The sequence below is a fragment of the Heliangelus exortis genome, chromosome 1 (assembly GCF_036169615.1).
Source record: "Heliangelus exortis chromosome 1, bHelExo1.hap1, whole genome shotgun sequence".
NCBI classification, from domain to species: Eukaryota; Metazoa; Chordata; class Aves; order Apodiformes; family Trochilidae; genus Heliangelus; species Heliangelus exortis.
Genome location: NC_092422.1, coordinates 159,377,399 through 159,389,491, shown reverse-complemented (window position 1 = coordinate 159,389,491; position 12,093 = coordinate 159,377,399). Strand labels below are relative to the sequence as shown.

Here is a 12,093-nt window from a genome sequence, read left to right as displayed (position 1 = left end):
AGCTCTTGTTTTTCTCTCATTCTTTCTAAGGATTTTGGGGTTTTCTTCCTCCCCTTGAGTTCTTCTTCAGATAGATGTGATTGATTGATTTATTTATTTTGTCCTTTTAATCAGGTTTATGTACTGGACCGAATGGGGTGGTAAGCCAAAGATTGACAGAGCTGCTATGGATGGCACTGAGCGGACTACTTTGGTACCAAACGTGGGGCGTGCTAACGGCCTGACAATTGACTATGCTAAAAGACGACTGTACTGGACCGACCTGGATACCAACCTGATAGAATCCTCCAACATGCTAGGTGAGCCCCAGAGCTCTGGGCAGCATTGTGGGGATGCTCTTTCACAGTTCCCCGTGGCAGGTTATAGTTTAAATAATGCAAAGATACACTTCTTAAGACAAAAATAGATTTTGCCAAACTCACGCGCCTTTAATATTTGTTTTTATGATCAGTGTTTATGCAACACAGCACTCAGTGAAGCCTTGATTTTCTTGTAGGTGATATAGTTGCTCACAAGTTAAAATTATACAAGCTGTGCATGTTTTCAGTTATATGTAGGACAAAGCTGTCAACTTTCAGAGTTTTGGAGTCCTGTTTTGCTGCTCTGAAGAGCACTGGCAAATACATAACAAACACGTCATCACCTGTAAAAGGAATGGATAAAGCCAAGAAAACAACTTACTGGACGTTCTTCACAGTGTCATTTAATACATGTTGTTTTTTAATCTTTGTTGGTATCATCAGGATTCAGGTCTTTTTTTTTCCCAATATCCTGCATGCTAAGGTTTTCCTGGCTAGCACTGGCCACCAGGGGGGCTCTCCCTCATGCTTGGGGTCTCTGTGATTGCTTTATCAGCTGTTCATTACAGCTGAATTGAGGTGAAGTATTGTATTCTTTCACTGTCCCAGGATAGTGCACTGAGGACCTGAGGCCTCTCAGATTTTCATAGTATCTGTTTTTGACTTCTCAGCACCCACAGGAGTGGGCTGCCCTGTTGTGTGCAAAAGTATTTAGATTAGCATTCACTCGCCAAAATTTAAGGCTAAAGGAGTTAATCTATTTTAAACAGTATGTTTGCAATAGTGGAGCAAAGCTAGAAAAAAATCAAAACAGGAAAATGCATTATAGGAATTGCATATAATATAAAAACTTTTCTTTAGCTTCTCAATGTATTTTGGTGTGCACTTGAGGCTGGTTCAGTGTTGCCCTCTCTACCTTGGAACTGGACACAGCATTAGAATTCAGTCTTCCCTGTGGCTAGTGATGGTAGAGTGTAGGGCTGTGCATCCTTGTCTCTTCTATGCAAAGAGGGAAAGACCTCTTGCTTTGTAATCTCCCATTCATTTTCTATGACTAGACAGCAGAACGTCCTGTGGTAATGAAGTGGCTGAAATAACATAGTTGAAATAATTTTCCCTCCTATGTCCTGCTCCTTAAGGTCTCTTAACATTTCCATGATATACTCAATTAACTGTTTCCTACCTTCAGTGTCTGACTGCTCTTTCCTGTTAAAAAAATCTAGAGTCAGGTTAGTTTAATCTTGTGCATTTGTTTTTTTTCTCATAATACAACATAGAATTTTATTAAGCTCCATAATAATTCTCTCTCTGTAAGCAGCTGGTAGAGACACAAATGTAGTGTAGAGAAATGCTGAACTGGGAATACAGTGGCAGGATCCTGCATCTCCTTCAAAGGGAGCCTGTTTTTTTGGGAGGAAGCGGTGAAAGGACAGAATCTTCCTGAGAACCCTGATAATTTCCACAACTGAGACTTTTTTCCTTAGCAAAATACATTTCTTCAGTGAATTGCAAGCAGGATTAGCTCATTTCTGTGATGGGCTTTAAGACTTCTTTTAAATATTGCCCATTACTTGATAATTTACTCTTGTAACAATGAAACAGTAGCTTCAATTATGTGTTAACCTTTCCACGCAAGGCCCGTGTCCAACAGGATATCACTTGTCCCCATGTAATTCTGCTTTTTCTCTCTTCTGAAACAGGCCTTGACCGTGAGATTATAGCTGATGATTTACCTCATCCATTTGGCTTGACCCAGTATCAGGACTACATTTACTGGACAGACTGGAGCCGGCGTAGCATTGAGCGAGCCAACAAGACCAGTGGCCAGAACCGAACTATCATCCAAGGGCATTTGGATTATGTTATGGACATCCTGGTCTTCCATTCCTCCAGGCAGGCAGGCTGGAACGAGTGTGCCTCTAGCAATGGTCACTGCTCCCACCTCTGCCTGGCAGTGCCTGTTGGTGGGTTTGTCTGTGGATGCCCAGCTCACTATTCCTTGAACTCTGACAACAGGACTTGTAGTGGTAAGCTCTAACAAATCAGACATCAAGCTGAGAAGCAGATGTGTTTAGTAAAAGACACAAGAATTTTACTGAAAGAGGGGTTTTATTTTTATGTGAGATGGTGAAGCTTGTTTGTTGATAGACCAAGTTGAAGCCATTTTTCTATTTCTAATACCAAATGTGTGTTTTACAGAATTTGGGTTCCTTAGCCTCCCTTCCTTCATAGAAAGCTGAATATATTTATAATTTTCTATTACTAAAATCCTACTTTTGAGAGAATATAGGATATATAAAGAAAAAAAGGGGGAAAAAATCTTCAGCAGGCCAGTATCACAGTAAAATAAGGGAAGTGTCTTCAGTGAGTCTTTTTAGTGATTCACATAAATCTGTGTAAACAAGAAAGCTCAAAATGCTTTTGGTTTTATATCTGTCTGTCAAACCCCCACAAGTATCTGTTTTCTTGCTTATTTATTTCTAATTTTGTCTGAGATAAAGAATGTATGATAGTTTGGTCTGTATTGCAGATTCTGCATACCCTTTAGGTGGGTCAGGATTTAATTCTGTAGTAGTTCTTTTTGCCAACTGATGAGATGCTCTCTTCCCCCCAGAAGTGTTTCTTCCTCAGGGAAGGGAGGCTCGGTTCCACAGTCAACCCAACACTTCAGATTTCTGATCTCAGTGGAGCCAAGCCCCATTTTTCTTTATTGTTGTGCAGAGTACGGACCGCAAGGCCCCTCAGGCTGTGTGTAATTAGTTTCTAACCAAATAATTTATCCATCTCTCAATAACTGGCTGCCAGTGAGGCTCTCATAATTTTGGCAGCCACGCTGGATGGCTGATTTCCACTGGTGTCATTCAGATTACTCAGTGGATGAAGAGATTCATGGTAGAGAGAGACAGATTGTATCTTGTCTGCATGATGCATGAGTAGAGAGATCCAACTGTTGTTTTAAAGCCAAAAGCAGAGCAGTTTGTTCCACAAATGCCACCTCATAGCATTTTTTTCAAAATCACATTCTTCAGAAAACTCTGCCTTTCCTACCCCCACCCTCATGTGTCCTGTACTCCTGCTTTCCTTTTTTATTACAAGGGTCACTCGCATGTCAACTGGATTTTTGTACTCTTAACACTCTCAAGCCTTTCTGTGAGTTAGAAGCATGGCTGGCACCTCTCCAGGGGTGACTGTGATTTTGGAGGTGGAGGAATTTGATTTCCAGCAGAGAATTGAAGCCCAAAAAAACCTTTCCTGTTTCAGAATAAGTACCAAAATAATCAAAGGTCATATTTTCTTGTGAAAATGCACTTGGTAACAAAGGAAGGAGAAAAATACAGGAAATATGTTGTGAGCATATAGAGCCATTTCCCTGCAGAACAGTTTGGGGCTGTTTGTGAGGTATTGGGAGTTTTCCTTCTGCTATGTTCAAACCTGGGAACTTCCCAACTTCTCATTTGTAGGTAATGGGAGACATAGGCTTCTCTGCATATCAATTAATTTTTCTCCTGGCCACTGTAATTACAGCATGAATTGTTTTAGCTTTCTCTTGACTATTTTACTTGCTTATGTACTCGTGAACATTATTATTAATCCAAGCCCTGTCTAGAGGCAAGTTCCTCCCTTCTGGATCACCCTGCTCATGCATGCATAGATTATTTTAATTACAGGAAGGACACACTGCTCTGATGAGATCTGGTATCTCATCAGACCTACCATGTGTCAGGAAGTTTGAAGGCATTGCTACATGGGGGACGTGCTTGTTGCACTCCACTTGCCTGCTTAAAATATAGTTAAAATATGTGACTATTGGGAAGGCAGAATGATGATAACTGGGAAGGGATTTATGAAATTGCTACTGTTTCAGAAATGTGGGGACTCAAGGGGGTGAAATTCTGCTGTTGCTTTATATAATGAGCCATCAGTTCAAAGTTAGAAGCCAGACAATCTTAGACAGTGAAAAGGTGTCTTTAGGGAAAAGTGGAAAGAATTTTAGGTGATTATGATGGTATGTTTACCTTCACTGTTTTATCTTAATCTTTTTTCCCTTTCCATGAGTCTCTTAACTGCTTGATAAGAATTCTAATATTTTCTGAATCTATTATTTTGCTGCACACATTCATATTTGTGGTCAGTGCCAGTACTAGATGCTCTAGGCCTGGAGAAAGATCACAAGCCAGCACGAGTTCACCTGAAATGCAGGAAAATGTAATCCCAGCCAGTAAGACAGCTTCGATGGGAGCAGGTCTTAAATGCCTCTGTTCAAAGGCATGTAGCATGGGGAACAAACAAGAGGAGTTACAGACCTGTGAATGCCTGCAGGGCTATGATGTTATCAGCATCACTGAGAAGTGTTGAGATGATTCCTGTGACTGGAGCATTGGAATGGGTGGGTTCAAGCTCTTTAGGAAGGAGAGAAGAGGAGGAAGTGTTGCCCTCTACATTATTGACCAGCTGGAGTCCATGGAGCTCTGCCTGGGGATGGATATGGAGCTGACTGAGAGCTTATGGGTCAGGGTTAAAGGTAAGACAGGGGCAGGTGATATGTTGGTCTGCTACAGGCCACCTGACCAGGAAGACTCAGAGGATAGGAACAGCTTTGCATTCACAAGCCCGGGTCCTCATGGGAGGGTTCAGCCACCCCAGTATCTGCTGGTGGGACAAAAACAGCAAGACAGGAAGTTCCTGGAATACACTGATGGTAATTTCCTCCCAGTAGGAAAGGAACCAGTGACACAAGGTGCTCTGCTGGACCTTGTTCTCACCTACAAGGATCGGCTAGTGGCAAATATGAAGCTTAAGGGCAGCCCTGGCTGCAGCAACCATGAAATGGTGGAACTGGCAATTTGTAGGGCAACAGAGAGCACGCAAAGCAAGCTCACAACCCTGGACTTCAAGAAGGCAGACTTTGAGCTCTTCAGGGATCTGCTTGTTAGGGTGCCGTGGGCTCCTCTCCTTTCCAGGGCTCTGTCCCGAGAAAGCTGGTCAGTATTCAAGGATCACCTCCTTCAAGCCCAGGAGCAATGCATCCCAACATAAATGAACAAGGAGCTCCTGGACACAGATGTAAAAATAAAGTTTACAGAAGGTGGAAGCAAGGACAGGTAGCCTGGGAGGAGTACAAAGAAGTTGACTGAGGAGCCAGTCACATTAGGAAAGATAAAGCCCAAATAGAATTAAATCAGGCTGGGGATATCAAGGGTAACATGAAAAGTTTGTATGTCAGTGATGAAGGAAGTCTAGGGATAATGTGGGCCCTCTCCAGAAGGAAGCAGGAGAACTGTTCATACAGGATATGGAGAAGGCTGAGGTACTCAATGACTTTTTTTTGTCTGAATCTTCACTGGCAAGGGGTCTAGCCAAACCACCCAAGTTTCAGGAGGCAAAGGCAGGGTCTGGGAGAAGGAAGAGTTCATCACTGTAGGAGAAAAACAAGTTCAAGACCATCTAAAGAACCTGAAAGAGCACAAGCCCATGGGATCTGATGACATCCATCTGTGACTCCTGAGGAAACTGGTGGATGAAGTTGCAAAGCTGCTTTCCATCATATTTGATAAGTAATGGCAGTCTGGTGAAGTTACCCCTGACTGGGAAAGGAGAAACCTAACCCTAATTTTCAAAAAGAGAAAAAAGGAAGGGGAACTTATAGGCCAGTCAGTCTCACCTCTGTACCTGGCAAAATCATGGAGCAGATCGTCCTGAAGACTCTGCTAAGGCACATAGAATATGATGACATTGTTGGTGGCAACCAATCATGCCTTAGAAATCCCCATTTTATGATGGGGACACCAAATCAGTGGACCAGGGTAGAGCAACTGGTGTCATCTGTCTGGACTTGTGCAAGCATTTGATACTGTCCTTTACAACATCCTGGTCTCTAAATTGGAAAGATATTGTTTCAATGGATGGGCCACTCAATTGATAAGAAATTGGCTGGATGGTCACACTCAAAAAGCTGCAGTCATCAGCTTAATATCCAGATGGAGACTGGAGGCTTGCATTCCTCAAGCATGGGTATTGGGACTGGTGCTGTTTAACAGCTTTTGGTACCAACGTAGGCAGTGGAACTGAGTGCAATCTCAGCAAGTTGGCTGACAACACCAAGCTGGGTAGTGTGGTTGACGTGCTGGGTGGAAGGGAGGCCATCCAGAGGGACCGTGACAGGCTTGAGAGGTGGGCCCATGCCAACCTCATGAAGTTCATTACAGCCAAGTGCAAGGTTCTGCACCTGGTTTGGGGCAATCCCAAGCACAAATACAGGTTGGGTGGGAAATGGATTGAGAGCAGTCCTGAGAAGGACCTGGGGGGGGGTGGTGTTGGTTGATGAAAAGCTCAACATGAGTCAGCAATGAGTCCTTGCATCCCAGAAAGCCAACTGTACCCTGGACAACATAAAAAGAAATGTGTTCACCAGGTCAATGGGCCAACAGGGCCAATGAGGTGATTTTTGTCCTCTCTTCCATTCTCATGATATCCCATCTGAAGCACTGTGTCTAGTTCTTGGGACTCCAACTCCAAGAAGGACATGGAGCTCTTGAAGTTAGCCCAAAGGGTGACCATGAAGGTGATCAGAGGACTGGAGCACCTGTGCTATGAAGACAGGCTGAGAGAGTTGGGGTTGTTCAGCGTGGAGAAGAGAGGCTCCAGGGAGACCTTGTAGTGGTCTTCTAGTGCTTAAAGGGGGAGACAAAAATTCTTGGGAGGGACTTTTTACAAGGTCATGGAGTGACAGAATAAGGGGTAATGGTTTTAAATTGGCAGTGGGTAGATTTAGGTTAGATATTAGGAAGAAATTCTTTAGTCTGAGGGTGGTGAGACAGTGGAAAAGGTTGCCCAGAGATGTTCTGGATGTCCCCTCTGTGGAAGCGTTCAAGGCCAGGTTGGATGTGGCTTTGAGCAACTTGGTCTGATGGGAGGTGTCCATGACTATGGCAGGGGGGTTGGAACTGGATGGTCTTTGATGTCCCTTCCAACCCAAACCATTCTGTGATTCTATATAAACTTTACTTTCCTTTTTTTGGTGCTTTCTTCTACAGTTTAGAGCAAAGTAGAAGGCAGCTTAAATTATTGGAGAAATGCTTGGAGGGGAAATACAGGTTTTCCAGAAAGCAAAAATACCTTGCAATTAGGTCTGGTTGTTAGGATTGAGTGTTAGTTACCAGGGAAACTCTCCCCTTTTCTTTCCCCTCCCCCCACCTCTTTTTTTCAGCAGCCAGAATAAATGTTCAAAGTGTTGCCTAAAATAACACAGGCAGCTGATGATGTCCTCTGGAAGACATTTGCTACCTCCCCTTTCCTAAGTGTTGCCTTACCTGTTTTACAGGCTGGATTGAATGAGAGCAGTGTCCCACTGCTCATCTCTCCAGACTTGAGCTGCAGAGATTGATTGTACAAACTTCAGGGATGCTGCAAACTGCATTTCTGGCTTTTGGCTCTTGAGCTGTCTTGCACAGCAGTGGCTCCAGGTCAACCATTATTGAAAAGAACATTGTGAAAAGGGAAACTGCTTTAACTACCTGCCCTGATTTCTGACCCAGTTATATAATACAGGGATAATTTGTGTTTTTTTAACAGTTTATTAAATGTGTTTTGCACTCACTATAAGATTAAGCTGTTAAACTTTATATTCAATGGTATTTATAAGAAAATAATTTGTCCAGGAATTTTTTTGCTGGGCATCTGGAAAGCTGGAGCAGAGCATCAGAAATTTTTTTTTTTTCTGATTACAGGTTAGCATTCTCAAGTGAGCACCTAGACATAAGAAAGATATACACTCAAGAAGAGTGAATAGATTTTTCTCCAGAAGCACAGGCTTGCACACAGCTAAGAAATTTCCCTGTGGACTACTTGTTTTTCTCTTCCACTGCAGGCAGAAAGGTTCAGTCCTGTTGTCACAAACCCTCTATTTGATGTGTCTCTCTTCGCTGGGACCTCTAAATAAGGAACCAGTGCTGGCTTTCACTCAGCTTCATCTACAAGTGGAAGTGTTCCTAGCAAAAGGTTCAGCTTTAGAATAGTGCAGCTGGATTTCCTTGGGACCCCTTTAGAAACAGCATTGACAGTTCCTTGAGAGGCATGTCTGACCATTCTTCTTTGAGGGGATTTTGACAGAAGTCTTCACATCTGTTAGTCCTGCAACTTACAGAATTATCTTTGCCTCTTGCATCCATGTTTAGACATTTTTAGTAAAAGAGACCATTTGAAAGGCTTTCCAAACTGATCAGAGTTTGGTTTTTTAATGTTTTGGTTTATTTTTCATTTATTTTTATTTGCGAAGGAAGAGTGGGAAGGGGAATGAAAGAAGAGAGACTCTCTGGTTTTATACAGTAGTTGTCATTATTGAACATAAAAATACCCAACATTATTGCTACGTGTAACCCCGTTTTTTGTTGGTTTTGTGTTTTCTTTTCTTCTTTTAACCCATCAAGCTCCTACAACCTTTCTGTTGTTCAGTCAGAAGAATGCAATTAATCGAATGGTGATAGATGAGCAGCAGAGTCCAGATATCATACTCCCTATCCATAGTCTCAGAAACGTCCGAGCCATTGATTATGACCCCCTGGATAAACAACTGTACTGGATTGATTCTCGGCAGAACATCATCCGGAAGGCACAGGAAGATGGCAGCCAGGTATTCTGAGGGGGGTGGGGGTTGGTCTCTTTTCCCAGGCAACTCTCAGCAAGGCAAGAGGGCACGGTCTCAAGTTGTGCCGGGGGAGGCTTAGGTTGGACATTAGAAAGAATTTCTTTACTGAGAGGGTGATCAAGCATTGGAATGGGCTGCCCAGGGAAGTGGTGGATTCTCCATCCCTGGAGATATTTAAAAAGAGACTGGATGTGGCACTCAGTGCCATGGTCTGGTAACTGCAGCAGTAGTGGATCAAGGGTTGGACTTGATGATCTCTGAGGTCCCTTCCAACCCAGCCAATTCTATGATTCTATGAGGCATGCCCTGCACCCAAAATTGAGTTATTGCACATGAGCAATATAGATACATAGGCTTCCTGTATGTTACTAGCTGTCACCTGGTAAAATAATTGGCATTTGAAGTTTCTGGAGTTCTCAGCCAGTAATCTGGGAGGTGCAGCAAGAAATAAGACATGGAAAACGAAGGCCAAGTTAAAGATACTGTTATTCACAGGGCACACTATTTGCTCAACACTGTCTTTTGTCTGGGAGCTGTTGGAAATCCCTGCTTGAAAGAAGTGAAACATAGAAGGGAAGGTTCTTAGGAGAAACTGAGTGTGTGAGAGAGAAGGAAGAGCTGCATATGAGCAGAGTGCTGGGGCAGTGACTCTGAAATGCAGAGGGTGGGACTTTGTGAGCATGTGGCTTTGTCTGAAGCCTCTCAGGTTCTGGTGGTGGATAGGAAGGGAGGTGTTGTCAACTACAGAGGCACTGACTGAGGAGGCTGAAACTAGTGAGCTGTAGGAGGCTTTGGAAAATATATTTGAGTGGGGAATACAGAAAAAGTGCAATAGGGTATAAGGCAAAAGGCAATATAGGACTAGCAAGGTTAATTGTGAGCAGTGACTGCTTATTCATTTTCACATCTTAAAATAGATTATTTTCTTCCTGATTTTTTTTTTTTTTTGAATGAGAGAGGAACAGGAGACTAAGGTGAACAACACAGAGGTGCTATATTCAGTTTAATTTGTAAGAGAGTGTGGTTTCTGGTGGTGGGTGTGGTGGTAGTTGGATCCTGCTGAAATGCCCTTCAGCCTTAACTCTTAATTTAGCAATGGTTTTAATTTTGGAATATCTAAATAATTTCACACCCAGAACTAGTTGAAGGCACCAGGTTTTTGCGAGCTTCAGCAGAATAAACAAATGCAAGACTTGTTAGGCACACCCTTTCATGGGGGTGACAAGCTGAATAAGAAAGTTAGGCAAATTTTCTGGTGAAGTTTAATTTGGGGGTAAGAAGGGTGGAGACTGCTCATCTCAAAAGCATTAAGTTTTCCAAAAGATTAGGTAAGGCCATGTTTTGTGAATTACCAGTCTTCTTCAGATTTTTTTGAAAAGTTCATGAAAGATGTCGAGTTAGAGTCACCTTTCACCGTAGGGAGACTGTGCAGTTTCTTTCTAACAACAAGAAAAAAAAATCCCAACCAAATAAAACAAATATTAAAAAAATAAGGTATGTGAGCTCCAGAGGTCTGGACCCACTAGAAGGCAAGAACTTCAAAGCAGAAAGGTGCTAGCTGGAAATTCTCTGAACTGAGTCTTACGCTAGCTGATGTCCTTTGTCTTTTGACAGAGTTGCTTTCCTATTTATCATTCATCCTTATGTTCTCTCAGTGTGATTGCAGTGATGATGGAGAAGAATTAGGCAAGAATTTCAAGTGCTGTTTGGCCTCACTTTGCCTGTTTTTTCATCTGTTCAGCTGCAGTATTGGGAATTGGTGGTGATGTGTTTCTCTTGTAGAGTGCTAAATGTGCTGGCATTGGGTCTGTCCAAACTGAGCTTTGAGGTGTTGAGAAGTCAGAGGAAATGTGGAGGCTGACTCTGAACCTTCAACATGGAGACAATTTGGTGTTATTGGTTAAACTTACTAAGTCTTACGAGCTGCAAACAATTTACATGATTGCCATTACAACAAAACATCAGGACTGTCTGTATCTGATTAAAGATGTTGGTGGGGCAACTGAGCTGAGTCTCTCCTTACTTTACGGAAGTATTTTGGCTGCCTTCTTTTACGGACCAGTGGTTTGATGTGCTGCATCCCTAGTGAATAAAATTGCTCATAATGGCTCAGATTTAATGCTCTTCTGTGGATTGTTTTCTTTGCTTTCTAGAGCCTCACTGTTGTGACCAGTCCAGTTCCTAATCAGAACTTAGATATGCAGCCGTATGACCTGAGCATTGACATCTATAGCCGCTATATCTACTGGACCTGTGAAGCTACTAATGTGATCAATGTGACACATCTGGATGGGAGACCCATGGGAGTGGTGCTCAAAGGAGATCAGGATAGGCCCAGGGCCATTGTGGTGAATCCTGAGAAAGGGTATGTAGCTGAAACATTTGGCATGGGGAAATTCAGACTGAAGGTTTTGAATCAAATTGTTTTCTTGCTGCTGGTTGGTTTCTCTTTGTGGGAATAAAAACATCTTTGCCATTTGTTAAGATGTCTTGATCATATAGCAAAAATGTGAAGAGGTCAAATAAACTTTTTTTTCTTCCTCTAATCATTCCTTTTCCAGGTACATGTATTTCACCAACCTACAGGAAAGGTCTCCTAAAATTGAAAGAGCAGCATTGGATGGAACTGAACGAGAAGTCCTTTTTTTCAGTGGTTTGAGCAAACCCATAGCCTTAGCTATTGACAGCCAGCTAGGCAAGCTGTTCTGGGCTGATTCAGACCTGCGTAGAATTGAAAGCAGTGACCTTTCAGGTACAGTAGCACTTTAATTCAGTGATTCACTTGTGTGGTGTGGGTGTGGGGGGAATGCAGAGAAAGGTGTCTTCTTTTCCTTCCTACTGTAAACAGTCTGTACTGTGATTCTAATCGCTCCCTAAATTCCCAGCCAGGGAATGTGCATGATTCATGCAGCATGCCTTTACAGTCTCATGCCCCTATCTATTCTTTGCATTATTAATTGCTATATATACTGTTTACTTCAGTTTCTCACTGCAAGGCCTTTGTGTGGTTTCCCAAAGTTAGTTCACAGATAAATTGCAGCAGTTTTGGAAAGGGGAGGTAGAGGATTGGTTTTTAGGGCATTGGTTTTGGTGCAGTAATCTTTTTCTTTGGTGGAAAAATTCTTTTCTGCAAAGTTAAAGCAGCAAGTG

General features: G+C 42.6%; 1 protein-coding gene across 1 annotated transcript in view; it reads left to right on the top strand.

Annotated features, from left to right (window-relative positions):
• Positions 1-12,093, top strand: part of LRP6 (LDL receptor related protein 6) — a 128,400-nt gene that overhangs the window by 93,349 nt on the left and 22,958 nt on the right. Inside the window, exons 11-15 of the mRNA XM_071733346.1 lie at positions 115-299; positions 2,000-2,326; positions 8,726-8,928; positions 11,097-11,308; positions 11,505-11,695. Coding sequence (XP_071589447.1) covers positions 115-299; positions 2,000-2,326; positions 8,726-8,928; positions 11,097-11,308; positions 11,505-11,695 — 1,118 coding nt within the window. The remainder of the gene's footprint in view (positions 1-114; positions 300-1,999; positions 2,327-8,725; positions 8,929-11,096; positions 11,309-11,504; positions 11,696-12,093) is intronic.